This window comes from Carettochelys insculpta, chromosome 1 (genome assembly GCF_033958435.1).
Source record: "Carettochelys insculpta isolate YL-2023 chromosome 1, ASM3395843v1, whole genome shotgun sequence".
Lineage (NCBI taxonomy): Eukaryota > Metazoa > Chordata > Testudines > Carettochelyidae > Carettochelys > Carettochelys insculpta.
This window is the reverse complement of record NC_134137.1, coordinates 232,799,267-232,826,903: the sequence shown is the minus strand read 5'-3', so window position 1 is coordinate 232,826,903 and position 27,637 is coordinate 232,799,267. Positions and strand designations below refer to the sequence as shown.

The following is a 27,637-nucleotide window of genomic DNA, read 5'->3' as shown; positions in this document are numbered from 1 at the left end:
AGGGATAGGAGCAAACCATCCTGTTGCTCAGTAAAGCCGTGTGTACACGTGCACGCTACTTCGAAGTAGCGGCACTAACTTCGAAATAGCACCCGTCACGGCTACATGTGTTAGGTGCTATTTCGATGTTAACATCGACGTTAAGGGGTGAGACGTCGAAGCCGCTAACCCCATGAGGGGATAGGAATAGCACCCTACTTCGACGTTCAACGTCGAAGTAGGGACCGTGTAGTCGTTGCACATCCCGCAACATCGAAATTGTGGGGTGCGCCATGGCGGCCATCAGCTGAGGGGTTGAGATAAGCTATTTCGATGTAGCATTCACGTGTAGACGTAGCCAATGAAAAGCAAATATGGTGGGCAACAAGCTTGACTTGCCAGGGAAATCCTTGGGAGCTTAAACTCAAAAAAGGATGCATATAAGAAGTGGAAACTTGGACAGATGACTAAGGAGGAGTATAAATATACAGTAGTCCCTCGAGTTACGTGAGGGTTGCATTCCCACACATCCTCATGGAACTCGAATTTCATGTAAGTTGGGGGGCAGCTTTTTTCCCTGGGTGGAATGCATGTTCTGCAGCTGGGGAAGCAGCAGAAACACCTGAAGGTCTTTTTGAAAGGTAATTCTTGGGATCACAGAGGCATTTGGAGAGGATTCAGCCTGGCGGTGGGCTGGGGCCATGGGAAGGGGCAGGGGTTTTAAGCCTGGGGTGGGTTAGGGCTGGGGGGGGGTCAGTGGGGTGGTGAGTGGGGGTCACACAGCCCTTTGGGGGGTTGAGCTGGAGCTGTGCAGTGTGGGCGTGAGCCAGGGATGTGCAGGGGGGTGAGCCGAAGATGTGGGTGGGGTGTGAGCCATAGTGGTGGTGGCGGGGACCCAGAGCTGGGTATGATAAGGGGGGGGAGCCAGTGCCAGGCGTGGGAAGGAGCTGGGCATGGGGGAGGGTGAGCTGGGGCTGGGCGCAGAGTGGAGGGAGCCAGAGGCAGGCAAGGTGGGGGAGCTGGAACCGGAGCCGGAGCCAGATGTGGTGTGGGTGAGCCAGATCCAGAGCCAGATGCTGTGTGGGGGTGAGCCGGAGCTGGATATTGGCGGGGGGCGGGTGAGCTAGAGCCACGTGAGGAGGTGGGTGAGCCACAGCTGCCCATGCGGGAGTGTGAATAGGGGCCGCACGGGCCGGGGGTGTGTTGAGCCAGGGCTGGTGAGGAGCCAGAGTTTAAGTTGCACTTAGCTCACATTCATGTGAGTTAAGCACAACTCAAAACAGTGCATTTTGAGGGATTATTGTATTGCTCAAGAATACAGGGGAGTAATCAGGCAGACAAATTCACAATTGGAGCTGCAACTAGCAAGGGATGTGAAGGGTAACAAGAAATGTTCCTTCAGGCGTGTTAACAATAAGAGGGTGGTCAGGGATGGAGTGGGGCCATTACTGGCTGACAGAGATAACCTCGTGCCTCTTTTTTCGCAGACAAGGTCAGCTCTCAGGCTACTGCATGAGGCAATGCAATACGGGAAGGACGTGGGCAGCCCTTGCTGGGAAAAGAACAGGTTAAGAGCTATTTAGGAAAGCTAGACATACACAAATCCATGGGTCCAGATTTAATGCAACCAAGGGTACTGAGGGGATTGGCAAATGTCATTGCAGAGCCTTTGGCCGTCATTTTTGAAAACTCGTGGACATGGGGAGGTCAACGCACGTGATATACCCTTAGTTTAGCAAAGCTTTCGATACAGTCTCCCACAATATTCTTGCCCATGAGTTCCAGAAGTAGGGATTGGATAAATTTGATTGGACTGTAGTGTGGATAGAAAGCTGGCTAGACAACCTGGTCCAATGGGTAGTGATCAATGGCTCAAGATCTGGCAGTCAATTTCAGGTGGAGATCCCCAAGGATCACTTCTAGGGCCAGTAATTTGCAACATCTTTATTAATGACCTGAATGAGGGAGTGGATTGCACCCTCAGCAAATCTGTGGACAACACTAAGCTAGGGGGACAGGTAGGTATGTTGGAGGGTAGGAATAGGGTCCAGAGTGACCTAAGTAAATTGGAGGATTGGGCCAAAAGAAATCTGATGAGGTTCAACAAGGAAAAGTGCAGAGTCCTGCACTTGGGATGGGAGAATCCCAAGCATTGTTACAGGCTGCGGATGACTGGCTAAGTGGCAGTGTAGTAGAAAAGGACTTGGGGATTACAGTGGATGAGAGGATGGATGTGAGCCAAGAAAGCTAATGGTATATTGGGGTGCATTAGGCAGAGCATTTCCAGAAGACCTAGAGAAGTTATTATTCTCTTCTATTTGACATTGGTGAGGCCCCATCTGCAGTATAGCATCCAGTTCTGTGCCCCCCATATAGAAAGGATGTGGATGCATTGGAGAGGGTCCAGTGGAGGGCATTGAAAATGATTAGGGGGCTGAAGCACATGACCTACAAGGATAGGCTGAGGGGTGTGGCCTTATTTAGTTTGCAGAAGAGAGAAGTGAGGGGGAATTTGATAGTAGCCTTCATCTCCCTGAAGAGGGACTCTAAAGAGGATGAAGAGAGGCTGTTCTCAGTTGTGACTGATGGCAGAAAAAGGAGCAATGGTCTAAAGTTACAGAGGGGAGGTGTGGGTTAGATATAAGGAAAAATTGTTTCACCAGGAGGCCAGTGAAACACTGGAATGCATTCCTGAAGGAGGTGGGGGAATCTCCATCCCAAGAGGTTTCCCCAGGTGGGCAATGTCCTGGCTGGGATAATTTAGTTAGGGTTGATCCTGCTTTAGGCAGGGGGCTGGACTCTACAACGTCCCTTCCAGGCTCAGGATTCTATGATTAGCTATTGTCAATGTAGATTTCTTAAAAGTGACCATTGCAGGTAGGTCGGTTGGGAAGAAAGACAGAGAAAGAGAGAGAAACTTTCTGTTATACTCTCCACCCTCCTCTAGTACCACCATATTTCTGCAAATCCCCTGGCAACCAAGCTCATGAGATCATTCACAGAGCAGACCTGAGCAGAGAACTCCCGCATCCTCTTTGTGTCTGCAGTTGTGCTGGCCCCAGCCCCTGGAAGGACACTCCCAGAGCTCAGATTCATTCCCAGTGCACTTCACATCGTCCAGCCAGATCTGCCCAGATCCTTGTCCATAATGAGCAGAGACAGTGGCATTGATGGCGTGTCCACATCCCAGCTGTTTGCAAGCCACATCGGAGTCTGGCAGGTCCCAGGCATCATCACAGACTGTCCCCCAAATTCCGTTGTAATAAATCTCCACTCTCCCGGCACAGCGACCCGCTCCATTCACCAGTCTGATCTGCCTGCTCCCTACAAGGATAAATCCCAACAGGTAATAGGCAATATAATGATAATTGAATAGCTTCCACACAAATCATTGATGCTACTGTCAAGGCTGAAATATTGAAATGCTTTTCAAAGTCTGTCTTTAAATAACAAACATAAAGAGATGAAGTCAGCAGGGTTAGAAAGAAATTAAGGCATAGTAGAGATCTTAAAAGGGCATGCCGGGATAATACTTAGTTCTGAGCATCTGACTTACCTAAGAGAAAGAAATAGCTGACAGTTTGTGGATTTGTGGAGTCACTTGTGCCTTAAAAGCTCAAACCTTTTCACATATACATTGATTCTGGAGTTGTTATTCTGAAATAAGCTATTCCGGAATCACTTCCCCGCGACAGGGCCATTTCTACACATGCCACTTGTTCTGGAATCAGCAGGCTAATGAACAGCCCAGAAGATGCTAATGAGGCATAGATGTAAATTTGTGGCACCTCATTAGCATATGCTCACATGATTCAGAGTCCAGAAGAAGCTCTTCCGGCCTCCAAAAGAGCCACGTAGAAGCGAGGCCCCCAGGCTTCTCTTAGAAGGAAATGTACATCCGTAGCTTATTAGCATCTTCTGGACTGTTCCTTAGCATGCCGATTCCGCAACAAGTGGCATGGGTAGAAACAGCCCAGGGGAGCCTCATAATCAGCAAAAATTATTCAGAAATTGTGTGTCCACACGCAATACAGCCTAGTTTGGATTAGAGCCCTTGGAAACACACTGGGGAGGGCACCAGGGTGGGTACTTCCCCTGGCTGTTAGTTCAGTAAAACTGCTCTGAATGGCCATCTCACAATCACTCCTCCCCCTCTGCCCCACACTGCACAAGGAGCCCCTGCTTTCCTCTATGTGCCATCCCCCACCTGTCCCTTCCTCTGCTCTCCCCACAACACACACAACAAACAAGAACACTTTCTGGAAAACAATGGATTATTTCCTGGGGGAACATACAAAAGGCGAGGGAAGGGAATGGGAACCTAGAGTACAGGAAGGAAGAGACGGCTCAGAGATGGGGCTGGAAGTGGAGAGGCTGCAGCGGCCCAGGGCATCCTGACGTCCTGTCGTTGGAGACTTCAGCAGGCCCTGTGGAGCCTGGGAGGGGAAGGCTGGGGGGAGGGGGAGGACATGGCCAGTGGCCCACTCCATGCAGTACACCAGGCACTGCCTTGCTGCAGCCATGGTGTCCTGCTGGCACATTGGGGGATCCCAGACAGCCCTGTGGTGCTCCTGGTCTGCTTGACATTCCATCCTCTCCTCCTTCATGCCCTCTGTGATGGTCCGCAGGCAGGCCGTCTGCTCACAGAGATGGTCATCCTAAGAACTTTTCTTCCTGCCGATCCCACACAGATGGGTGGATGACATTGGGGTGGGGGTAAATGTGCCAGACTTGCAGCTGGCCCAACTGCAAAGAAAAGTTAGGAGGGCTGTCGTCACGGGAGACTCCAAGTATGATGCCCAGCCCCAATCCCTGAGCCAACACCAAGGTTCATGCCACAGATGCTGGTGATGTGCTTCAAATGTGGCCATATGTTGCCCAGACAGCGGCCACTGTCTAGCAGCGATTCGGATGTCCTAGAAGAGCATTGTGACATCCTTGCCCCAGAGATGAGCAGATACAGGAACATGCCAGCCAGGCCGTGGACCTGAAGGTGGGAGGAAGGACTGGATGGTTTGCTCTCTGCCCCAGTCCCACACACCCTGGGTCCAGACTCGCTGTGCTCCGCACAGGGAGGACTCTTATCTGTGCCCCTTAGAGGGGAGTACTGGAGGATGTGTGTGAGCCGCAGATGCCTCTTGCTGGGGAGAGGGTCATTGGGTTCCCCTTCTCTGCCTCCCCCACTGTAGCTTCCCCTGCACAACATCTATCTCCCACCGCAGCACCATGCTACACTGGGAGCAACTGCTGCTTGAGCGCAAGCCCAGTCCTGGGTCATAAGTGGCACTTCTGTGTGGGTCATTGACCCCAGACACCTGAGTGGAGGCTTGTCATGGAAAGGTGTCCTACCACAGAGGCTGGAATTAGGCAGACCACTGCAGGAACTTTGTGAGAGGGATGGTGAGGTCACCATGTGGGAGCATCCTGGAGCTGATTGCTCTGATCTGATAGGCCACATGTCGACAGATGGCCAGGCTGTTCTGCAACCCCCAGGCTGTGTGGGCCGCACCCTCTCCCAAGCCATCATCTTCCCCCTAGGTGTAAGGGAAAACTGTCTAACTCACCTGAAATGTTCTCACTGGGATCCGGGGGGGACATCCTGGGAGTTGGGGACCAGCTCTGGTGTCAGCAGGACATCCTGGCTGGCAGGCATAGTGGTGTAGCTGTCCTCCTCCTGATCCTCCTCTTCCTCCCCATTGCTGTCCTAGGACACCCTTAAGGTGATGGGCATGTCCTGGTCGAACTCCACAACTTCGGCGGGGACAGTGCCATGGGCCCTCCACCTCCTCCCAGGATGGCATCCAGCTGCTCATAATAGTGTCTGGACTCCTCCCAGGCCTCGTAGTTGTCCTGGCACAGCACCGTAATTCTGAGGCAGCTCTGCTCCAGGGTCCAGGTTTGCCTCTCCTCTGCCAGTCCCGTGGTGATCCGGCTGTCGATCTCAGCACTCCAGCACCTGCTGGGGAGATCCTGGAGAGTGCTCGACTCTCACCACAGCTCTGTGAGGACCAAGATCTCCACATGGGTCCAGGGTGGTGCTCGCCTGTGTCCCAGTGCACTGGCTGCCATGGGAGCAGCTTTCGCCTGGCTCACGGTTCCCTCTGGCTGCCCTGCAGCTCAGGGCTCCAGGACAGGCCGTGTGCCTCCAGCTCTTCTGCCTGTGGCTGGCTCTTTAAAGGCTCCGCAGAGGGGGATGAGCAGTAGAGTTGGCCACAGCTGAGCCACGAGTGGTCAAGTCTGCAGCTGAGGCAGGCCTGTGAAGGCCAATTACTTCAGAATAACAGACTCTGCCCATGCACAGTGGCACTATTTTGAAATAACTAAGGAATTAACAACTCACACATTTGCTTGAACATTCATAATTATGTTTGTAAGTGCTGAAGAACTGGAGGTGCTGGACGATTAGAGGAAAGCAAATATGGCACTAATTTATTTTAACAAATATGTAAAAAGACTAGTGCTCCAGTTTAGTGCTGTCCTGTAATAGATATGCCCATCCTGAATCCAATGGAAGCATAAGCCACTAGCAGCTCAGATTTACAGATATGTCAAGCTAAGTACCTTTTACTGCCTTCTGATACCTGTCACATCAATAAGAATACATTCGACATAATAACGTCTCCTTTCAACAAACTAGTTGGTAAAGTTTCTCACAAAATCAGGCATTCAGCATTCACCCAGATGTGATTTTGCCTAGGGTGGGATCAGCTTCAGAATACTAAATGTAATGATAAAAGGGCAGTGTTGTGTTTAGTGAAAGCCACACATTAGATACAACTGTGAGAGACAGTGACTATTGAAAAGTGGGGTGTCATAACAAAAATATAAGGCTCCATTATATACCATTAACTTTTAAGTATAAGTTCCCACTGATGTTAAAGGGGAATTGTTCTTACATCCTGATGACACTATATCAAAATGAGATTCAGTTTTGGAAAATGAAAGTGAATATGTCTGGGAAAAATAATATGAAGCCCTCAGAATCATTGAGATCAGCTGAGAAGGAGCGAAAGCGAAAGAGACCGGTTGACAAAAAGGGAAAATAAAATAGATCTGAGTCTGCAATACAATACGGCTGCAAGAAAGAGCTGTTTATTCTGGGCTGCCTCATTCGAGACATCTTGTGGGAGAACTGGGGAGAGGAGAGTGTTACCCAATATGGTTCTGCAGAGATATAACTGAATTTGTGACAGAAAAATTTTCCATTTGAAAATGAAGATTTGACAAACTTGCAACAGTGCTATTGATTCGGTTCAAATCTGAGATTGAAATGATCAAAATGTATCATTTTGACAATGATGATGATTTAATTTCATTTTATCATATTTATATTTTTGTGATACATTATCTCATATTACATTTACAATAAACATAAGAGTCAAGGCAGTGCAGTCAAAAGAAAATGTTTCAATTTTTCTGAAACGTGATTTTGGAGTTTTTGCTTCTGGGAAATTTCAAATTTCTCTTTCAATTTGGAGAGTGAAAAATCAAAATTTCCCAGTTTCCTGGAGAATGGGAATTCTGCTTTCTGATCCACTCCGTTTCTGAGGAGTGGTAAATCCCTGAACTACCACATTCAGTCATGGGTAAATCAGGCCACATCCTATTCCCTTGACACTATGAGGGGAAAATAGGAAATATTTTAATGTGTCCTTAGTAATCAATTTAATTGAATTGACGACAGCAAATATCACTCTTTAATACCCTCAAATGCAAGGATATGGTATCACTACAGGGCAGAGGTAAGGTTGGTTGTGCACCTTACCTGTCTTATTTCTAGGGATCTATTACCTCTCAGGACTGGGCTTGCATCACTGGGCTGTGGAACATGTTGTTGTGGATCTCTCTCCAATTGACATTGTTTCACTTTAATTAAATATAATTGGGACTGAGAAAGAATCATTCTATTGTCTAAAGCACTCACCTGAGAGCAGGAGATGTTTGTTCAGAGCCCTGCTCCTCATTCGGGAAAGAAGGGTCTGGAACCAGGTTTGCACATCCTAGGTGAGTGTACTAGCCATTGGGATAAAAGTGGCTTTTCTATTCCTTCCTCCCACTGCTCCCTTTTGCTGTTCTGCATGGAGTTAGATATTCTCTGAGCATGTTTATCAGCTCAGATTCTGCACATGAGTCAGGGCATGTCTATACTTCCCACAGGTTTGACACGCCACAATCCATCCTCCAGAGTTTGATACTGTCCCTTCTGTGAAGACACTGCAAAATAGATCTCTCTGGGCTTGGCCATCGACCCTGCTACTCCACACTATGCCATGGAATAAGGGCCATCAGTGAGAGACCAAAAACTCCTGATCTACACCAAGAAATAAAGGTAATCCTGATACATTGATTCTAGTTGTGCTAATGGCAGGGCTAAAATTGCACATCTGGGATCAACTGTGTTCCCTAAGGTAGACCAGGGCTCTGGTGTAGGAATGCCTTTTTCCCCAGTTCATGCAACATAGCCAGAGACTGGTGCCTCCTTGCACCTAAGTCTTTGGCTATGTCTATAATAGGAAATAAAGTTGAGCTTATTAAAGTCAACTTTATACAACTAGATCTTATGAATTCGAAGTAGTGTCCGCACCTGTTGACAAAGTCAACATCGTGTGTCCCCACTACATTGTCTATGTTAAAATGCTCCAGCGGTGCATTGTGGGCACCTATCCCCTCCTTTCTGTAGCACCATTGCATTTTGGGTTGTTTTTGCCAGCGTATGAAAGGGAAAAATGCACCGCATGTGGTTGCAGATGTGTGAAGTCATCATCACAGAGTGCATTGCCCTCATTCCCCTCTGCCAATGAAAATAAACATCCATTTTTCTGAAGCCTGCTTCTCAGTCAGGACACTGTGATGGCTGTCACCAAAGGAGCTGGCTATTTGTGTGCCAATCTGCCTGGAGCGCAGGAGACTGACAAAGCGGAGGAAGTAGCAGAGGATATTAAAGGTAACTAAAGTGAAACCCTTAAGAGCGTTGTCAATCCCACATTTTAGAGCACCTGTGCTTCAGCTGCCTGTGCCTTGCTAACAGGTGCCTGAGTTTTCCCTGGTGAAAGAACTCATGAAAAACCTGTAAAGTAGCCAAAAGGATTGGTAAAAGTGCTCAGGCCACAATAATGCATGAACATTTCAGGAAACCTGTAAGTTTACCTGCTTACAGTGAAGCCCATCAGAAGTAGATATCTGGCAAAATTAAGGAAGTAGTAGTGGACAACAGAAAAATTGGGAAGTGAACCCTTGAAAGTGTTGTCGGTCCTACCCACGTATGAGGGTATCTGTGCTCCAGCTGACTGTGCTGTGTTAACAGGTACTCATTTTTAACCCTGGTGAAAGAACACCTTTCACACGGCAGGGCAGACCTCGGCAGGGAGCTGTTTTGCCCCAGAAAATATGCAGCAGACAGGAGACTGTTCGGCTCCCCTGAGCCATACACTTTGGGAAGGGACAGTGCTGTAGCATTGTGCCTGGGTGGGGGCAGGGGGGTGGGGGACGTGGGGACAGCCACACTGGTGCTGCTGAGGCCGGCCCCCAAAAGCTCAGCTGGAACCAGTTAACATGGTGCTGTCTTGCCCTCGGGAGACAGGGGACCAGCCCACAGAGATGCCGCTGGGGCTGGTCCCCCATGCGCGGCTGGCAGGGCTAGCTGAGGCACCTGCTAACACAGTGCAGTAAACAGAATAGAGACGCCTTCCCCCATTGTGTGTTGCCTTACAGGAGCCAGCCAGCCCCCAAAAATCTTTGCCATGGGGGGAGCCTTCCCACCAGGAACAGCCCTGAAAATCATTACCATGGGGGCTCCTTTCCCCCATGCAGGCCAGGACATGCTGCTGTCTGGAAAGCATGTTCTGCACTGCACTGCTGGCACGTGGTGGGGTGGGCTTGGGCTGGCCGTGTGGTGTGGTTGGTCAGGGGATAGACCCCTGTGCGCATGGTGCTTAGGCTGCGTAAAGAGGCTAGTTGCGATTGACACGCTGATCATAAAACTATGAACTCAGAATGCCGGAGTTTGTTTCATACTTCCTGCACACCTGGAGAGAAGCGGGGGTGGAGCGATGACCAGAAAGGACACCTCGAGGGGCATTGGGGGATAGTTTAAAGGCTAAAAAGAAGTGATCTTAATAACACTGAAGTTCCACCTGTATAGTTCAACTTTGCAAATTTCACCTCTCGAGTTACTGAGGGGGGAAGTCAGCATTACAAAGTTGACATTAGAGCCACTTAAAACTGACATTAGAGCACCCACATGTAGACGCATAGTTTATAAATTTGACTTAATCTCCTCGGCTGTGTGTACACTCGCAAGTTCTTTTGAAAAAAACCTGGGCCTTTTCTGAAAGACCTCGCCAAGTGTCTTCCCGCAAACCGTGCTCTTCCGATCTGAAAGTGAAAGACAGCAGCACTTTTTCTGGCAGCCCTGCCTCTCTCCTGGATGAGGAGGAGCGCCTTCTCCTGAAAAATTCTTTGAAAAAAAAAAGGACGTGTAGACATTCCGTGGGCCCCTCTTCCGAAAAAGCTGTCCTCGTGGCACCAGATTGTTTGATCCCTGGCCCATTCTTTCCGAAGAGCAGGGACTGTGTAGATTTGCATTTCCTAGTGCAACCTTATTTTGGGCTTTATAATACAGACGTAGAAGCTATGATCGTATGCTATCTCTTTCACAAGCCCCTTGCCTCATTCAGTGCACAGGCTGGAAGCACAAGGAGGCAGCATTGATGCGTTGCACTGACACAATCCTTGATGTACTTATAATGTAGTTGCTGCGTATAACAAACATACTTTTACTGACGATGGTCAATAATACGAATCTCAGATCCCTCTCTATGTAAGAGATCAGCACAAGAAGGTCGGTTGTGGGTCATGTTCCTACTGAACGAGCACAGGATGTTTGTACGATTTTCACAGTAACTCACCTGAGCAAACAACACCGACATCCTCAGCAATTCCTGCCTGGGCTGTCTCAGACACTGAGTTGTTGCAGAGAGTCAGACGAGTCTCATCCCCAACACACTGGACCCTTCTCAGCCCCACAGGACCTGTTCCCCGCTCAGACTTAGGGGGGTTATAAGCTTTCTCAGCGACTCCGCACTGGAGCTCCCTGCACACCACGCTGGCATCGGTCATGTCCCACTGGTCATCCAGCACTCGGCTCCACACACCACCGAGGGAAATCTCCACTCTGCCGTCGCACTGGCTCTCTCCGTTCCTCAGCCTGAGCGACTCCGAGCGACCTGGGCTCAGGAGAGAGGGAAATACACTGGGCGTATTAGCAATTATACGCACTTTATAACAGCTCCACAAATAAAATTATCCATATTGAAGACAATGCATCAGTACAGGCATCTGCATCTGTCACGAGGAGGGCGTTATCATGTGTGGCCCTAATGCGTGTGACACAGAGCTCCCTTGGAAAAGTCTTCCCAGTCATTTGAAACTTCTTCCTCAGGTCTGACAAACTCACTACACTGAACACAAGTTCTGTAAGGAATTTATACATAAGGGGTAATGGAAATACAGAAAGCACACAACTTACCACTATTCAGAACCACTGTGAGATGCATGTCTTGGTCATATTTAATGGACCATAGAAATATACGAAAAGAAAAATTTACAGCAGGGATGGGGTAACTTTTTTGGGATGGGGGCCACCAGCCCACAGAAAAATCAAGTGGGGAGATGTCACATAAAAGTGAGAAGCAAAAAAAAAAAACTTCTCTGATGTACCCACTGACTGAGACACCTCTCTCGCCTTATGGTCCAGCCCTATAGGCAGGGGGGTGGAGAAGAGGAGACTGTGGTTTTGGGCTTTCCCCAGGCCAGATTAACTCTTCTGGGTGCCTGAAGTAGGACAAAAAATGGGAGATTTGAGCTTCAATGTGTGGGAGGGGGATAGACAGGGAGCAGATACAGAGCCTGAGTAGGAGGGAGGGTGCAGGACCAGGCTGGGGTGGGTATTTGGGATCTGGCTGGGAGAGAGGTTGCAGGAACACGCTAATCATAGAATGCTAGGTCTGGAAGAGACCGCAGGAGGTCATTGAGTCCAGCCCCCTGACCAAGGCAAGATCAACCCTAACTAAATCATCCCAGCCAGAACTTTGTCAAACCAAAAGACCAAAGCAAAGAATCAGTTTATTTTCCCCACAATGGCCTTATCATCTTTGAGTGCTCCCTTAGCATCTCAATTGTCCAGTGGCCCCACTGGTGGTTTAGCAAGCTTCCTTCTTGTGATGGTCTCAGAAATATTTTCCTATTACTTTTTGAGATTTTGGCTTGCTGTTCTTCTTACTATTTCCTCCTCTGGGATTTAACTTCCACTTTAAAACAATGCCTTTTCATGTCTCAATTCTTCTTTTACCTGCTTGTTAAGCCACAGTGGCACTTTTTGGTACTTACGAGCCATGTCTACATTGCCCCTCCCTTTTGGAAGAGGCATGTAAATGCAGCAGATCGAAAATGCTCACGAGGTGCTGGTATGAATATTCAACACCTCATTTACAAAATCATGGCCACTCACTGTGTCAAAAGTGCTGCTTTCAAAATGCAGAATAGCCATGTAGATGGGGTTCCTTTGAAAGAAAGCCCCACTGTTGAAAGCACCCTTCTTCATGTAAAAAAAATAGCTCTTATGTCCTCCTCAGTCTTCCCTCTTCAGGTTCGTCTACCCTTGCAGTCCTCTTTCCAAATAGGCATGCAAATGAGGGAAATCGAAAATGAAAATGAGCTTCAGATTTACTTATCTGGCACCTCATTTGCATAGTCCTCTTTTGAAAGAAGAAAAGCAGTGTAGACACTGCTCTTTCGAAAGTAAACCCCATCTTTGAAAGAATCCTTCTTCCCATTAGAAAAAGGAATGGTTTTCCAACCAGTTATGCGCTCACATTGTCGTAGCTCCATCTACGTTGTATTTCCCTGTTTATTTAGAAGTCGTTCACACGAGACAGTTTCAAAAGCCTCACTAAAGTTGAAACTTACCACACCTACTGCTTTCCCTCATCCTCAAGGCCTGTTACCCTAACAAAGAAAATTATCAGGCTGGTTTGATGCAATTTGTTCTTGACATATTCTTGTTGACTGGTACTTACTGCTTTATTACATTCTAGGGGTTTGCAACTGATTGCTTAATTATTTGCTTTGTTCTTTCTGGGTACATTCGTTTAGATAAGTGGTCTGTATTTCCCTGGGTTTATAAACTGGGATTATAAATTTGCCCTTTTCCAGTATGCTGGAATCTCTTCCATCTTCCATGACTTTACAAAGATAATAATTAATGGCTCAGATATCTCCTCAGTTGTCTCCTTGAATGTTCTAGGTTGCAATTTATCGTGCCCTGCTGACTTGAAGCCATCCACTTGTCTAAGTGATCTTAAATTTGTTCTTTCCCTATGTTAGCCTCTGATTCTACCTCATTTTCATTGACATTCATTATATCGGGCATCCAGTTGCCACCAAATTTCTTGATGAAAACTGAAGCAAAAAAGTCATTAAGCACCGATGCTATTTCTATATTTTCTGTTAACGTTTTTTCCTCTCATTGAGTAATGGGCTTATGCTAAACCCGGGATTGCGAGTTCAATCCTCGAGGAGACCATTTTGGGATTGGGGCAAATAGATGTCAGGGATGGTGCTTGGTCCTGCCAAGAGGGTGGGGGACTGAACTAGATGACCTCCCAAGGTCCCTTCCAGTTCTAGGAGATGTGTATCTCCAATTTACTATTATTTTAACGTATAATCCTGGATCTTAGATCCTTCTTCCTCTCCCTGTATCACAAACTGAAGGACAGGTGTCATTAATCAGCATTTCTCTTGCACTTACCTGAGCAAATCACACTGGCATGATTCCCGTGTGGGCATGGAGAGGCCCCCAGGGCGGTCACAGGGCAATCTCTCAAAAACGATTCAGTCCCTTTACAGTGAAATGTGTCTGTCCAAACAGAGCCCTTTCCACTCCCAAAATACCCTCCTCCGGGGGTTGATACAGCTACTCCACAGTCAAGCTGATGACAGAGAACGTTGGCGTCAGAGAGATCCCAGCCTGAGTCACACAGGGTTCCCCAGTCACCGAAAAGCTGGATCTCCACCCTCCCTGAGCACTCTCTGCTGCCGTTCACCAGCCGGAAGACCGTGTGGCCTGGACAGAAGAGAGAAGGATTTACAGAGCGAGCTCTGGAACTATTCCTGTACCAAATACGTAAGAATGGCAAGCTGGGGTCCAGGGGTGGGTGGAGGGAAACCAGTCCCTTCCTTATTATCTTTAATTATGCAGGTTTTACCAGAATTTGATGCCAGCCTATTGTCCCAGCTCCCTACAGAGTGAGATTGTTGTATTCCTGCACCTAATCTAGACTACACACCACCAGGATTTTAAAGACAGCAGATTCAACTCTGACCTGAGCATATGATGCTGGCGTCATTTGCGTGCGAGCATGTCTGATTCCCATGTGATGTCGTGGGACAGAATGCCAGGTGTGACTCATTCCCCACACACTGGAATTCCTCGGTCTGGACCAGCCCACGGCCTTCTCCAAAGTGAGCTCCACTTGGAATGGACAGTGCAGTCCCACACTCTAGTTCTTTACAGATGACACTGGCAGCTTTAAGATCAAAGTGTGCATCGCATTGTGTAGCCCATGTTTCACCGTGCCTTATTTCCACACGTCCGGAGCAGAGGTTGTCCCCTCCAGACAGCCTAGAGACACAATCAATCCATCAATGAACGTTACACGTACTCTCCTCTATGTTTTTAAAAAGCCTGGGAGGTTTTTCAAACTTTTTCATAATAACGTTCACAAACCATGAACATAAGAACATAGAAAGGGTCACACATGGTCTAACCAAAGGTCTGTCTAGCCCAATATCCTGTGTTCCAACTATTGCCAGGTGCCTGGGTGGGAATGGACCAAACAGATAATTATCGAGTGACCCATCTCCTGTCACCCAGTCCCAGCTTCTGGCAAACAAGAGGGCAGGGATGCCGTGCGAGCCCATCTGAGAGCCATTGATGGACTTATCCTCTATGAACTTACCTAGTTCTTTTTTAAACCCTTTTCTTAACTTGGCCTTCATAAGCTCCTCTGGCAGGGAGTTGCACAGGTTAACTGTGTGTTGTAGGAAGAAATACTTCCTTTTGTTTCTTTTCAACTTGCTGTCTTTTAATTGCATGGGGTGACCACCAGATCTCATGTCATGGGCATAAGTAAATAACACTTCCTTATGTACTTTTTCCAAACCAGTCATGATTTAGGATACCTCATTCATATCCCCCTAAGTCTCTTTTTGAGACGAACAGCCCCAATCTTTTTAATCGCTCCTTATATGACAGCAGTTCCATATTGCTAATTATTCTTGTTGCCTATTTCTGAGCCTTTTTTCAAGCTCATTATGGCTACGTCTACACGTGAAGCCTACATCGAAGTAGCCTATTTCGATGTTGCGACATCGAAATAGGCTATTTCGATGAATAGCGTCTACACGTCCTCCAGGGCCGGCAACGTCGATGTTCAACTTCGACATTGCTCAGCCCAACTTCGAAATAGGCGCAGCGAGGGAACGTCTACACGCCCAAGTAGCACACATCGAAATAGGGATGCCAGGCACAGGTGCAGACAGGGTCAACGGGCGGACTAGCGCTTCCGGGGCAACAGCTAGCCGCTCCCTTAAAGGGCCCCTCCCACATACACTCAGCCTGCACAGCACACGGTCTGAGGAGCCATAGGCACACAGACCCCGGGCGCCACAGTCATGGACCCCCAGCAGCAGCAGCAGCAGCAGCAGCAGCAGCAGCAGCTAGAGGTCCACCCAGCCCTCCCAGCAGGAGCAGGGCTTGCCCTGACCCATGCCATGTGGGAGGCAGCTGAGCACCTCCTTGCCCCAGGGGAGGAGATGCCCCCAGGGCAGCAGGGCTCAACCCCTACCCCTGCAGCACCCCGCTCCACCCCCCGCCTCACACGCCGGCGGCTGTGGAGCTACCCCACCAGCACCGACTGGTGGGAGCGGCTGGTGCTTGGGGAGTGGGACGACGACCACTGGCTCAGGAACTTCAGGATGACCCACCAGACATTCCTGGAGCTGTGCCAGTGGCTCACCCCCGCACTCAGGCACCAGGACACTGCCATGCGGCGTGCCCTCACAGTGCAGAAACGGGTCGGCATCGCTGTCTGGAAGCTGGCCACTCCGGACAGCTACCGATCCGTGGGACAGCAGTTTGGGGTCGGAAAGGCCACCGTCGGGGCTGTCTTCATGGAGGTAAGAGAACCCACAGGGGGAGGCCAGGGCAGGGCTGGGGGGCCAGAGCAGGGCAGGGAGGCCAGGGCAGGGCAGGGGGGCCAGAGCAGGGCAGGCCAGGGCAGGGCAGGGCCACGCACACCCTGCTCACCCCTCATTGTGGCTGTCCCATGTGCTTTCTCTGCAGGTTGTGCGTGCCATCAACGCCATGCTCCTGCACAGGCTCTTGAGGCTGGGGGACCCACGTGCCACCGTCGCCGCCTTTGCCACCCTGGGCTTCCCCAACTGCTTCGGGGCTCTGGATGGGACTCACATCCTCATCCGCACCCCGCATCACAGTGGCGGACGATACCTCAATCGCAAGGGCTAACATTCTGTCGTCCTGCAGGCCTTGGTGGACAGCCGGGGACGTTTCCAGGACATTTACGTGGGCTGGCCTGGCAGCACCCACGACGCCCGGGTTTTCCGGAACTCGGGCCTGTGCCGCCGGCTGCAGACGGGGACCTACATCCCCCAGCGGGAGATCCCTGTGGGGGACACCACCATGCCCTTCTGCGTCATTGCAGATGCGGCATACCCCCTCCGGCCGTGGCTCATGCACCCCTACACGGGCCATCTCTCCGCTAGCCAGGAGCGCTTCAACGAGCACCTGAACCGTGCGCGCCAGGTGGTGGAGCGCTCATTTGGCCGCCTCAAGGGATGCTGGAGATGTCTCCTGACCCGCCCGGATGCGGGCCCCAACAACATCCCCCAGATTGTGGGTGCCTGCTGTGCCCTGCACAACCTTGTGGAGAGCAAGGGGGAGACCTTTCTGCAGGGCTGGGCCGCGGAGGCCGGCAGGGCACACGTCCAGCCACCTGCTGCCCCCAGTCGGCAGGTGGACCCCGAGGGGACCCGGGTCCGGGAGGCCCTGCGGGCCCACTTCGACCAACAGGCCACGGGGTGAACTCTGCCCAGGCCCCCTATTGCCCGCCCCTTCCTCCCCCACACTCCTGCCCCAACACCCACACCATGGAGCACCCCACCGCCCCCCCCTCCCACTTGTCCTGGACAAATGACAGCACGAACTTGTGGCTGAACGTAATTTTTTTTTTCTGGCCGAACCTTTTTTTTGGGGTGTAAATAAATATGTGAGGCACAAACAGAAAACTAGGGACAAACGTTCAACCAAAGCAATATGTACAACAATAAAAGAATCCAAAGAAACAACTGTGTGCCATACATAATAAAAAGAAAACCAGGAAGGAGAAAGGGGAGAACTATTTACATGGGGGGGACGGGGCAAACGGGGGGAACAAACAAAAAGGGTCCAACTATATACAAGGTGGGGGGCCACGTCCCGGGCCCCTCGCCCCTATAGCCCAGCACTGGGCGTGCCCGGCCGGGAGCCCCGCCGCGCCTGCAGCCTGGTCCGCGGCTGGGTGGGAGCGGGCTGGACCGGAAGGTATCGGGGCCGGCGAGTCTCAGGTGGCTCCAGGGGTCCCTCGGCGCTCTGGCCCTCGCGGGTGGGTGGTGGGGCGACGGCGGACGGGCCGGCGATGGGCGGAGCAGCTGGTGGTGGGGCTGCAGGAGCGGGCAGGGCGAGCGATGGGTTGGCCGGCGCGGCATGGGGGGCCAAGTAGTCCACTAGGCGGTTAAATGTCTGCATATAGGCCCCCCATGCCTCCTGGCGCCAGGCCAGCGCCCGCTCCTGCAGCTGGAGGTGCTGCTCCGAGACCTCCAGCTGCCGGCGGAGGATGGCCAGCAGCTGGGGGTCCGTCAGCGGCGGCGGTTGTGGGCGCGGGGTCCGCCGTCTAGCCCGCCGTGGGGCCGGTCGTTCCTCGGCCGAGGGGCTGCCCTGGAGCGATGGTCCCGGAGGGCTCTCCGGTACAACTGAGGCCTCGCCGGCGCTCTCTTCCGGTCCTTCGGATGGTGCAGGTGCAGGTGCAGGACACAGGAGAGGAGGGGGGAAAGAAGAATGGAGACAGGCGTTAGTGTGGGCCCCGAGCCGTGGCCTTTGTCCCCCCTGCCCTGTGCTGCAGGTTCCCCATCCCCGTCCCCGGGAGATGCTGCTGTGATGGATGGGGTTCAGGGGTCCCCCTGCCCTGCACCCCGTCCCCTGGTGGGAGCGACTCTCACTTCACCCCGCAGGGTCTGAGAGCAGGAGAGGTTTCTTAGGCCACAGATACCCAGTTTCTGGCAGGAGTGACAGCACCAGCTGTCGGAAGAGACAGTCCTTCCAACCCGTCCTGGGGAGAAGACCCCAAGGGGTGCCCCTCTGGGATGCAGCTTTCCCCCTCCTCAGGCTGGCTGCCTACCAGCTCTCCCTTCCCCTAGCCTCTACCTGTGGCCCCCGCCCTCGCCCCCAATTCCAAGCCAGCTCGGCTCCTCCCTCCTCTTTGTTCAGGGCAGAGGTGTCACCTGCCAGCTGTAGCGCCAGGATCCTCCTTTGGCCCTGGGAGCTCTTCGGCTCTTGCGGCTCATATGTAGCCTGAGTCTCCCTTTGGCACTCCCCCCACTCCATCACATGCTGCTGCTGCGGGGTGTCCCACCCCCCTCCTCCCGGGGGCCCCTCGAGGTTCCGCTCCCCCCTGGCCTGGGGATGGGGCATGGCACTGTCATGCGGGGTGGCGGGGGCAGGGGCTGATGGACGCAGTGCTGTGAGGGCCATGGCCCTGGTGTCCTTGGGGCCATGGCCATGTGAGCATGTGGGGGGCCCTGGACACATCTCTGTTACCCCCGCCCCTCAAGCCCAGGGGTGTCCACCAGAGAGGGGTACCTACCTGTGGGTCCGCTCCCACGGTCCGGAGATCCCCGGGGGTCGGAGGCCCTGCTGCTGCTCCGGGATGGCAGGAGGAGGATCTGCAGGCTGGATTCTGCGGAGGAGGAGCCCCCCTCCTCCTCCTCCTCCTCCTCCTGCCGCGATGTCCCGGGGATGGCCTCCTGGGGGGGCCCCCGGGGTGCGGGGCTTGCCTCCGGGTCGGACTCCGGCTGCAGGGTCTGCTCGGGCTCGTCAGCCGAGGTGTCAAGGGTGGCCAGAGGGGAGGAGGTGTGCCGGGAGCCCAGGATGTCCCTGAGCTCCCTGCAAAAGGGGCAAGTGACGGGGGCGGCCCCAGATCGGCTGGCCGCATCCCGGGCCCAGGCGTAACCCTGCCGCAGCTCCTTCACCTTACTCCTCACATGATCAGGAGTGCGGGCAGGGTGACCTCGGGCAGCCAGGCCGTCGGCCAGCCGAGCGAACGCATCCTCGTTCCGCCTCTTGCTCCCCATTACCTGGAGCACCTCCTCCTCGCTCCAGAGCCCCAGCAGGTCCCGCAGCTCGGCCTCCGTCCAGGAGGGGCCCCGCTGCCGCTTCCCAGCCTGGCTGGCCCTCTGGCTGGGCTGGCTGCCCTGGCTCTCCTTGGGGGGGGTCCCCTGGGGGCGCTGGGGGGGCTTCCGGGCAGCCATCGTTGCTCTCAGGAGCTGAGGGTGCTCCAGGCTGCCCGCGTGTGCAGGCTGCAGCCTACACGTTCCCTCAGATTCCTGCAGAGGCAGGGAGGGGGAGGGGACCTTTAAGGGTCCGCTCCACGCGGCCACCAGTGAGCTGAGGGGCTGCAGAGAGCGTCTCTCAACCCCCCAGCTGATGGCCGCCATGGAGGACCCGCCAATTTTGACATTTTTTTGGTGCTTGTCTAGGCCCCTGTGAGTCCTGTGAGGGCTTTGAGGGGAGCCTTGTGGCTTCTGAGGTGGCTGGCTGCTGGCCATACTGTTGTGTCTTTAATCGGGGTGGCTGCAAGGGCCTGCTTCTCTCAGCTCATGGCTCTGCTGCTTACGTGGTCTCAGCTTCCAGCCAGGGGGTTCCTGGGTCTGTGCAGCTTTAAAGACAGCTGGACACAGGGAGCATAGGGCCCCACTGCCACTGGCCAGAGTGTAGACTCTCCGCATGCTCTTTTGAAAGTGCCCCTGGTTTTCGACTTATCTTTGGGAAGACCATGTTAATGTAGATGCAGCTTGTCTAGTTGTGTTATTTCTAAATAAAATATTTCTAAACGAAATACCTTATTTTGAAACCGGGCTGTTGTGTAGATGTAGACTGACTATCCTGTGGTTATCAGGATCCCCTCTAGAACCCTTTTAAAAAATTGGCATCACAATAACTGTTTTCCAGTCATTTGGTATAAAAAGGTGATTTAAATAATAGGTTAGAAACTACATTTAATAGTTCTACAATTTCAAATTTGAGTTCCTTCAGAATTCTTGAGTGAATGCCACCTGGCCCTGTTGACTTACTGCTATTGATCACTTTGTTTCAAAACCCCCACTAATGACACCTCAGTCTGGTATAGTTGCTGAGATTTTTAATCTAAAATGACTGGCTCTGTTTTGGGAATCTCCCTCACATCCTCAGCCACGAGGACTGATGGAAAGAATCCATCTTGTTTCTCTTCAATGGCCTTATTGCCCTTGAGTGCTCCTTCAGCATCTCTGTCATCCAGCAGCCCCACTGGCTGTTGAGCAGACTTGCTGATTTTGATGTTCTTTAAAAGAGTAATGATTATTTTTTGAGACTTTGGCTAGTTGTTCTTCACATTCTTTTCTGGCCTTCCTAATTTAATCTTGCATCTCTATACCATTATAAAATGAGAGGCGTCACTCCCTCCATCTGTCTGTCCATCCCACTGTAGTCGGTGTGAACATTCCCCACCCCTCCCAACTGCAGTCCTCACAGCCCCCCCTCCTTTTCTCTCTTCCCACTACACCTCTATGCTCCCTCTCCCCAGTCCAAAGCCTCTCCCACTGCCCAGCCCCCCACACGACTGCAGCCCTCCCTGGCTCACCACCAGCCTGTCCCACTGTGCTCAGTGAGAACATTCCCCTGAACTCCAGTGCCTGTAGTGGTGGGAATGGGGTGACGGGTCCCTGGGGCAGGTGGGGGGCAGAGACAGCCACCCAGGGAGGAGGGGGTGAAGGGATGGCCACCCCAGAGGGGCAGGTGGGGGCACCCCATTGACCAGTGTTGGTGGGAACACAGGGTGAGGGTAGTACACACCCCCTACAGCTCTTACCAAGCTTCTGTGGGGGAGGAGGGGGTCTGGTGTTCAGTCCCCCGAGAAGCCCTATTCCCTGCTTTACCCTAGGCTCCTCCCCAGGCAGGGTGGCTGCCCAGGTACCATGTCTTAGCCGGGCTCATCTCTTGCACCAGCTGGGAGCAGGGACTGCGAGTTCCAGCGGCAGTGGGCCACTAGCAGAGCAGAAGGCCAGTGGCAACTGGTCTGCAGCCAGGGTAAGGTCTGGCCAGGGTGCAGCCACTAGGAGCCAGCATAAAACCTGGCCATGTGTGCTCTCTTCTTCCACCTCCCTTAGCCTTTGCCCACGCAGCCACCACAGGTAAGTCATGCCTGGCCCTCACGCCTACTGCCAGTTACCACCCTGCCTCCAGAGAGGTGCCTCCACTGCCAGGGCACTGCCGGGAACAGACTGGTGCCTTACTACACCAGAGCCGTGTCTACACGTGCACGCTACTTCGAAGTAGTGGCACTAACTTCGAAATAGCACCCGTCACGGCTACACGCGTCGGGCGCTATTTCGAAGTTAACTTCGACGTTAGGCGGCGAGACTTCAAAGTCGCTAACCCCATGAGGGGATAGGAATAGCGCCCTACTTCAACGTTCAACGTCGAAGTAGGGACCGTGTAGTCGTTGCGCGTCCTGCAACGTCGAAATTGCGGGGTCCGCCATGGCGCCCATCAGCTGAGGGGTTGAGAGACGCTCTCTGCAGCCCCTCAGCTCAATGGTGGCAGGGTGGAGCGGCCCCTTAAAGGTCCCCTCCACCTCCCTTCCTGTGCAGGAAGCTGAGAGAACGTGCAGGCGGCAGCCCAGACACGCGGCCAGCCTGCACGTTCCTCAGCCAGCACAGACAGCCACCCCAGCTACGATGGCTGCCCGGCAGCCCCCCCAGCGCCCCCAGGGAACCTCCCCCAAGGGGAGCCAGGGCAGCCAGCCCAGCCATGCGGGTAGCCAGGCTGGCAAGTGGCAGCGGGGCCCCTCCTGAGCTGTGTCTACACATGCACGCTACTTCGAAGTAGCGGCACTAACTTCGAAATAGCGCCCGTCACGGCTACACGCTTCGGGCACTATTTCGAAGTTAACTTCGACATTAGGCGGTGAGACGTTGAAGTCGCTAACCTCATGAGGGGATCGGAATAGCGCCCTACTTCGACGTTCAACGTTGAAGTAGGGACCGTGTAGACGATCCGCGTCCCGCAACGTTGAAATTGCCGGGTCCTCCATGGTGGCCATCAGCTGGGAGGTTCAGAGATGCTCTCTCTCCAGCCCCTGCGGGGCTCTATGGTCACCGTGGGCAGCAGCCCTTAGCCCAGGGCTTCTGGCTGCTGCTGCGGCAGCTGGGGATTCATGCTGCAGGCACAGGGTCTGCAACCAGTTGTCGGCTCTGTGTATCTTGTGTTGTTTAGTGCAACTGTGTCTGGGAGGGGCCCTTTAAGGGAGCGGCTTGCTGTTGAGTCCTCCCTGTGACCCTGTCTGCAGCTGTACCTGGCACCCTTATTTCGATGTGTGCTACTTTGGCGTGTAGACGTACCCTCGCAGCACCTATTTCGATGTGGTGCTGCGCAACGTCGAAGTTGAACATCGACGTTGCCAGCCCTGGAGGACGTGTAGACGTTATTCATCTAAATAGCCTATTTCGATGTTGGCTTCACGTGTAGACATAGCCCTGGACGGAGGCCAAGCTGCGGGACCTGCTGGGGCTCTGGAGCGAGGAGGAGGTGCTCCAGGTTTTGGGGAGCAAGAGGCGGAACGCGGAAGCGTTCGCTCGGCTGGCCAATGGCCTGGCTGCCCGGGGTCACCCTGCCCGCGCTCCTGATCACATCAGGAGTAAGGTGAAGGAGCTGTGGCAGGGTTACTCCCGGGCCCAGGATGCGGCCGGCCGATCTGGGGCCGCCCCCGTCACTTGCCCCTTTTACAGGGAGCTCAGGGACATCCTGGGCTCCCGGCACACCTCCTCCCCTCCGGCCACCCTTGACACCTCGGCCGACGAGCCCCAGCAGGCCCTTCAGCCGGAGTCCGACCTGGAGGCAAGCCCCGCACCCCAGGGGCCCCCCCTGGAGCCCACCCCTGGGACATCGCGGCAGGAGGAGGAGAGGAGGAGGAGGGGGGCTCCTCCTCTGCAGAGTCCGGGCTGCAGATCCTCCTCCTGCCATCCCAGAGCAGCAGCCGGGCCTCCGCCCCCCGGGGATCTCCGGACCGTGGGAGTGGACCCACAGGTATGTACCCCCCTCTGGTGTACACCCCTGGGCTTGAGGGGAGAGGGGTAATAGATATGTGTCCAGGGCCCCCCACATGCTCACATGGCCATGGCCCCAAGGACAGCAGGGCCATGTCCCTCACAGCAGTGCATCAGCCCCTGCCCCCCCCAACCCCGCACGACAGTGCCATGCCCCATCCCCAGGCCAGGGGGGAGTGGAACCTCGAGGGGCCCCCGGGAGGAGGGGGTGGGACACCCCGCAGCAGCAGCAGCAGCATGTGATGGAGTAGGGGGAGTGCAAAAGGGAGACTCGGGCTAGATATGAGTAACAAGAGCTGAATAGCTCCCAGGGGCAAAGGATGATCGTGGGGCTACAGCTGGCATGTGACACCTCTGCCCTGAACAAAGAGGAGGGAGGAGCCGAGCTGGCTTTGAATTGCGGGGGAGGGTGGGGGCCACAGGTACAAGCTAGGGGAAGGGAGAGCTGGAAGGCAGCCAGCCTGAGGAGGGGGAAAGCTGCATCCCAGAGGGGCACCCCTTGGGGTCTTCTCCCCAGGACGGGTTGGAAGGACTGTCTCTTCCGACAGCTGGTGCTGTCACTCCTGCCAGAAACTGGCCATCTGTGGCCTAAGAAACCTCTCCTGCTCTCAGACCCTGCGGAGTGAAGTGAGAGTCGCTCCCACCAGGGGACGGGGTGCAGTGCAGGGGGACCCCTGAACCCCATCCATCACAGCAGCATCTCCCGGGGACGGGGATGGGGAACCTACAGCACAGGGCAGGGGGGACAAAGGCCACGGCTCGGGGCCCACACTAACGCCTGTCTCCATTCTTCTTCCCCCCTCCTCTCCTGTGTCCCGCACCTGCACCATCAGAAGGACCGGAAGAGAGCGTCGGCGAGGCATCAGTCGTCCCGGAGACCCCTCCAGGGCCATCGCTGCAGGCAAGCCCCTCGGCCGAGGACCGACCAGCCCCACAGCGGGCTAGACGGCGGACCCCGCACCACCACCAGCCGACGGCGACGGACCCCCAGCTGCTGGCCATCTACCTTCGGCAGCTGGAGGTCGTGGAGCAGCACCTGCACCTGCAGGAGCGGGCGCTGGCCTGGCGCCAAGAGACATGGGGGGCCTACATGGAGACTTTCAACCGCCTGGTGGACTTCCTGGCGCCCCATGCCGCGCCGGCCGCCGCAGCATCCGCCCTGCCTGCTCCACCCACTGTTCCGCACGTCGCCGTCCCTTCCGCCGTCGCCCCGCCACCCACCGCCGAGGGCCGGAGCACCGAGGGACCCCTGGAGCCAGCTGAGACTCGCCGGGCATATCTTCCGGTTTGCCCCACCCCCAGCCAGCCCCGGACAGGGCTGCAGCAGCGGCGGGGCTCCCAGCCACCCACGCCCAGTGCCGGACTTTAGGGGCGAGGGGCCCGGGACGTGGCCCCCCCTTGTGTATAGTTGGGACTTATTATTTTGTGCCCCCCGTTTGCCCCGTCCCCCCCATGTAAATAGTTCCCCCCTTTATCATCCCCTGGTTTTCTTTTTATTACGAACACACCTTTTTATTACTATTGTTTTATTTGTACATATTACTTTGGTTCCACACATGTTGTATATAGTTTGTTCTTGTTTTATTTATAGTTAAAAATAAAAAGTTCTACCAGAAAAAGCAGTTTAAGTTCAGCCACAAGTGCGTGCTGTCATTTGTCCAGGAAAAGTGGGAGGGGGTTGCGGTTGGGCGCTCCATGGTGTGGGCGTTGGGGCAGGGAGTGTGGTGGAGGAAGGGGTGGGCAGTGGGGGGCCTGGCAGAGTTCACCCTGCGGCCTCATCATCGAAGTGGGCCCGCAGGGCCTCCCGGACCCAGGTCTCTTCGGGGTCCACCTGCCGACTGGGGGCAGCGGGAGGCTGCAAGTCGGCCCTGCTGGCCTCCACAGCCCAGCCCTGGAAAAAGGCCTCCCCCTTGCTCTCCACCAAATTGTGCAGGGCGCAGCAGGCACCCACAATCAGGGGGATGTTGTTGAGGCCTGCATCCAGGCGGGTCAGGAGACATCTCCAGCATCCCTTCAGGTGGCCAAATGAGCGCTCCACCACCTGGCACGCGTGGTTCAGGCGCTGGTTGAAGCGCTCCTGGCTAGCGGAGAGATGGTCCGTGTAGGGGTGCATGAGCCAGGGCTGGAGGGGGCATGCCGCATCTGCGATGACGCAGAGGGGCATGGTGGTGTCCCCCACATGGATCTCCCGCTGGGGGATGTAGGTCCCCGCCTCCAGCCGGCGGCACAGGCCCGAGTTCCGGAAAACCCGGGCGTCGTGGGTGCTGCCAGGCCAGCCCACATAAATGTCCTGGAAACGGCCCCGGCTGTCCACCAAGGCCTGGAGGACCACAGAATGGTAGCCCTTGCAATTGATGTAGCGTCCTCCACTGTGATGCGGGGCGCGGATGGGGATGTGAGTCCCATCCAGAGCCCCGAAGCAATTGGGGAAGCCCAGGGTGGCAAAGGCCGCGATGGTGGCATCTGGGTCCCCCAGCCTCACGAGCCTGTGCAGGAGCATGGCATTGATGGCACACACAACCTGCAGAGAAAGCACGTGGGACAGCACCAATGAGGGGTGAGCAGGGTGTGCGTGGCCCTGCCCTGCCCTCCCCTCCCCTCCTCTGCCCTGCCCTGCCCTCCCCTCCCCTGCCCTGCCCTCCCCTGCCCTCCCCTCCCCTTCCCTGCCCTGCCCTCCTCTGCCCGGGCCCCCCTCCCCTGCCCTGCCCTACCCCCGTGGGTTCTCTTACCTCCATGAGGACAGCCCCGATGGTGGCCTTGCCGACACCAAACTGCTGTCCCACGGATCAGTAGCTGTTGGGAGTGGCCAGCTTCCAGACAGCGATGCCGACCCGTTTCTCCACTGGGAGGGCACGCCGCATGGCGGTGTCCTGGTGCCTGAGTGCGGGGGTGAGCCACTGGCACAGCTCCAGAAATGTCTGCCGGGTCATCCTGAAGTTCCTGAGCCAGCGGTCGTTGTCCCACTCCTCAAGCACCAGCCGCTCCCACCAGTCGGTGCTGGTGGGGTAGCTCCACAGCCGCTGGTGGGGCAGCTCCTCCTCCGGTGTAGCAAGGAGGTGCTCAGCTGCCTCCCGCATGGCATGGGGCAGGGCAAGCCCTGCTCCTGCCGGGCGGGCTGGGTGGACCTCTGGCTGTTGCTGCTGGTGGGGGTCCATGCCTGCGTCACCCGGGGTCTGTGTGCCTATGGCTCCTCAGACCGCGTGCTGTGCAGGCTGAGTGTGTCTGGGAGGGGCCCTTTAAGGGAGCGGCTAGCTGTTGCCCTGGAAGTGCTAGTCCGCCCTGTGACCCTGTCTGAAGCTGTGCCTTGCATCCCTATTTCGATGTGTGCTACTTTGGCGTGTAGACGTTCCCTCGCTGCGCCTATTTCGATGTTGTGCTGCGCAACGTCAAAGTTCAACATCGACGTTGCCAGCCCTGGAGGACGTGTAGACGTTATTCATCGAAGTTGCTACATCGAATAAGCTATTTCGATGGAGGCTTCACGTGTAGACGTAGCCTAGAAGCTCACTGGCTGTCCCTGTCACCTGACTAAGGGCCTCCCGGCGATGCCTCCACACAGGCACCAGCCGCCCCTGCTTACTGTACCGCACCAGTCGCCCCTGCTCCCTCGCCACACAGGGGCGGGGGCCCTGCTAGTGTGTATAAAAATGACTGCATTCGCACACGGTACCTGTAATCAAATACCTGTTCTTGAAGTATGGAGTGCTGTTCCACTATCGAGAAACAAAAGCCGCCGTCAATATCTTTGAACTCGTTGGGAAGGGTGTGAGAGAGACGTGTGCTTTTATGAAGACTGGCTTGTCTGCAGGTTGTGTTGTTTGATACAGAATTACTATGGCCACATCTGCTCTTCTGGAGTTCAATGTAACGTGGCTGGTAGGGACACGTTAAACTGAACTTACAGGGAGCCTGCACCAGCACCAGTACTCCAACCCATTGCCCACCCCTTAGTTGAGACAGCGCGAAAGCCTGAATTAAGGTACATTGACTCCAGCTATGTAATAGCATAGCTGGCATTGCGTACCTTATTCCGACCTTCTGCTGTAGTGCAGACCTGGTCTTAGGGTGCAGGCACACTCCAAGAAGAGGTGTGTTCTTCATTCAGTTAGCAAACTCAGCTTAAATAGCAGTGAAGACAGAGCAGTTCACTTTTTAGCTCAGGGTGAATTTATACTACAAATAC

The 27,637-nt window shown here is 54.1% G+C and overlaps 1 protein-coding gene across 1 annotated transcript in view; it reads right to left on the bottom strand.

Moving 5' to 3' along the window:
* LOC142012722 (scavenger receptor cysteine-rich type 1 protein M130-like) overlaps positions 1-27,637 on the bottom strand; it is a 60,643-nt gene that overhangs the window by 16,152 nt on the left and 16,854 nt on the right. Inside the window, 4 exon segments of the mRNA XM_074993475.1 lie at positions 2,989-3,117; positions 10,887-11,204; positions 13,787-14,101; positions 14,361-14,659. Coding sequence (XP_074849576.1) covers positions 2,989-3,117; positions 10,887-11,204; positions 13,787-14,101; positions 14,361-14,659 — 1,061 coding nt within the window.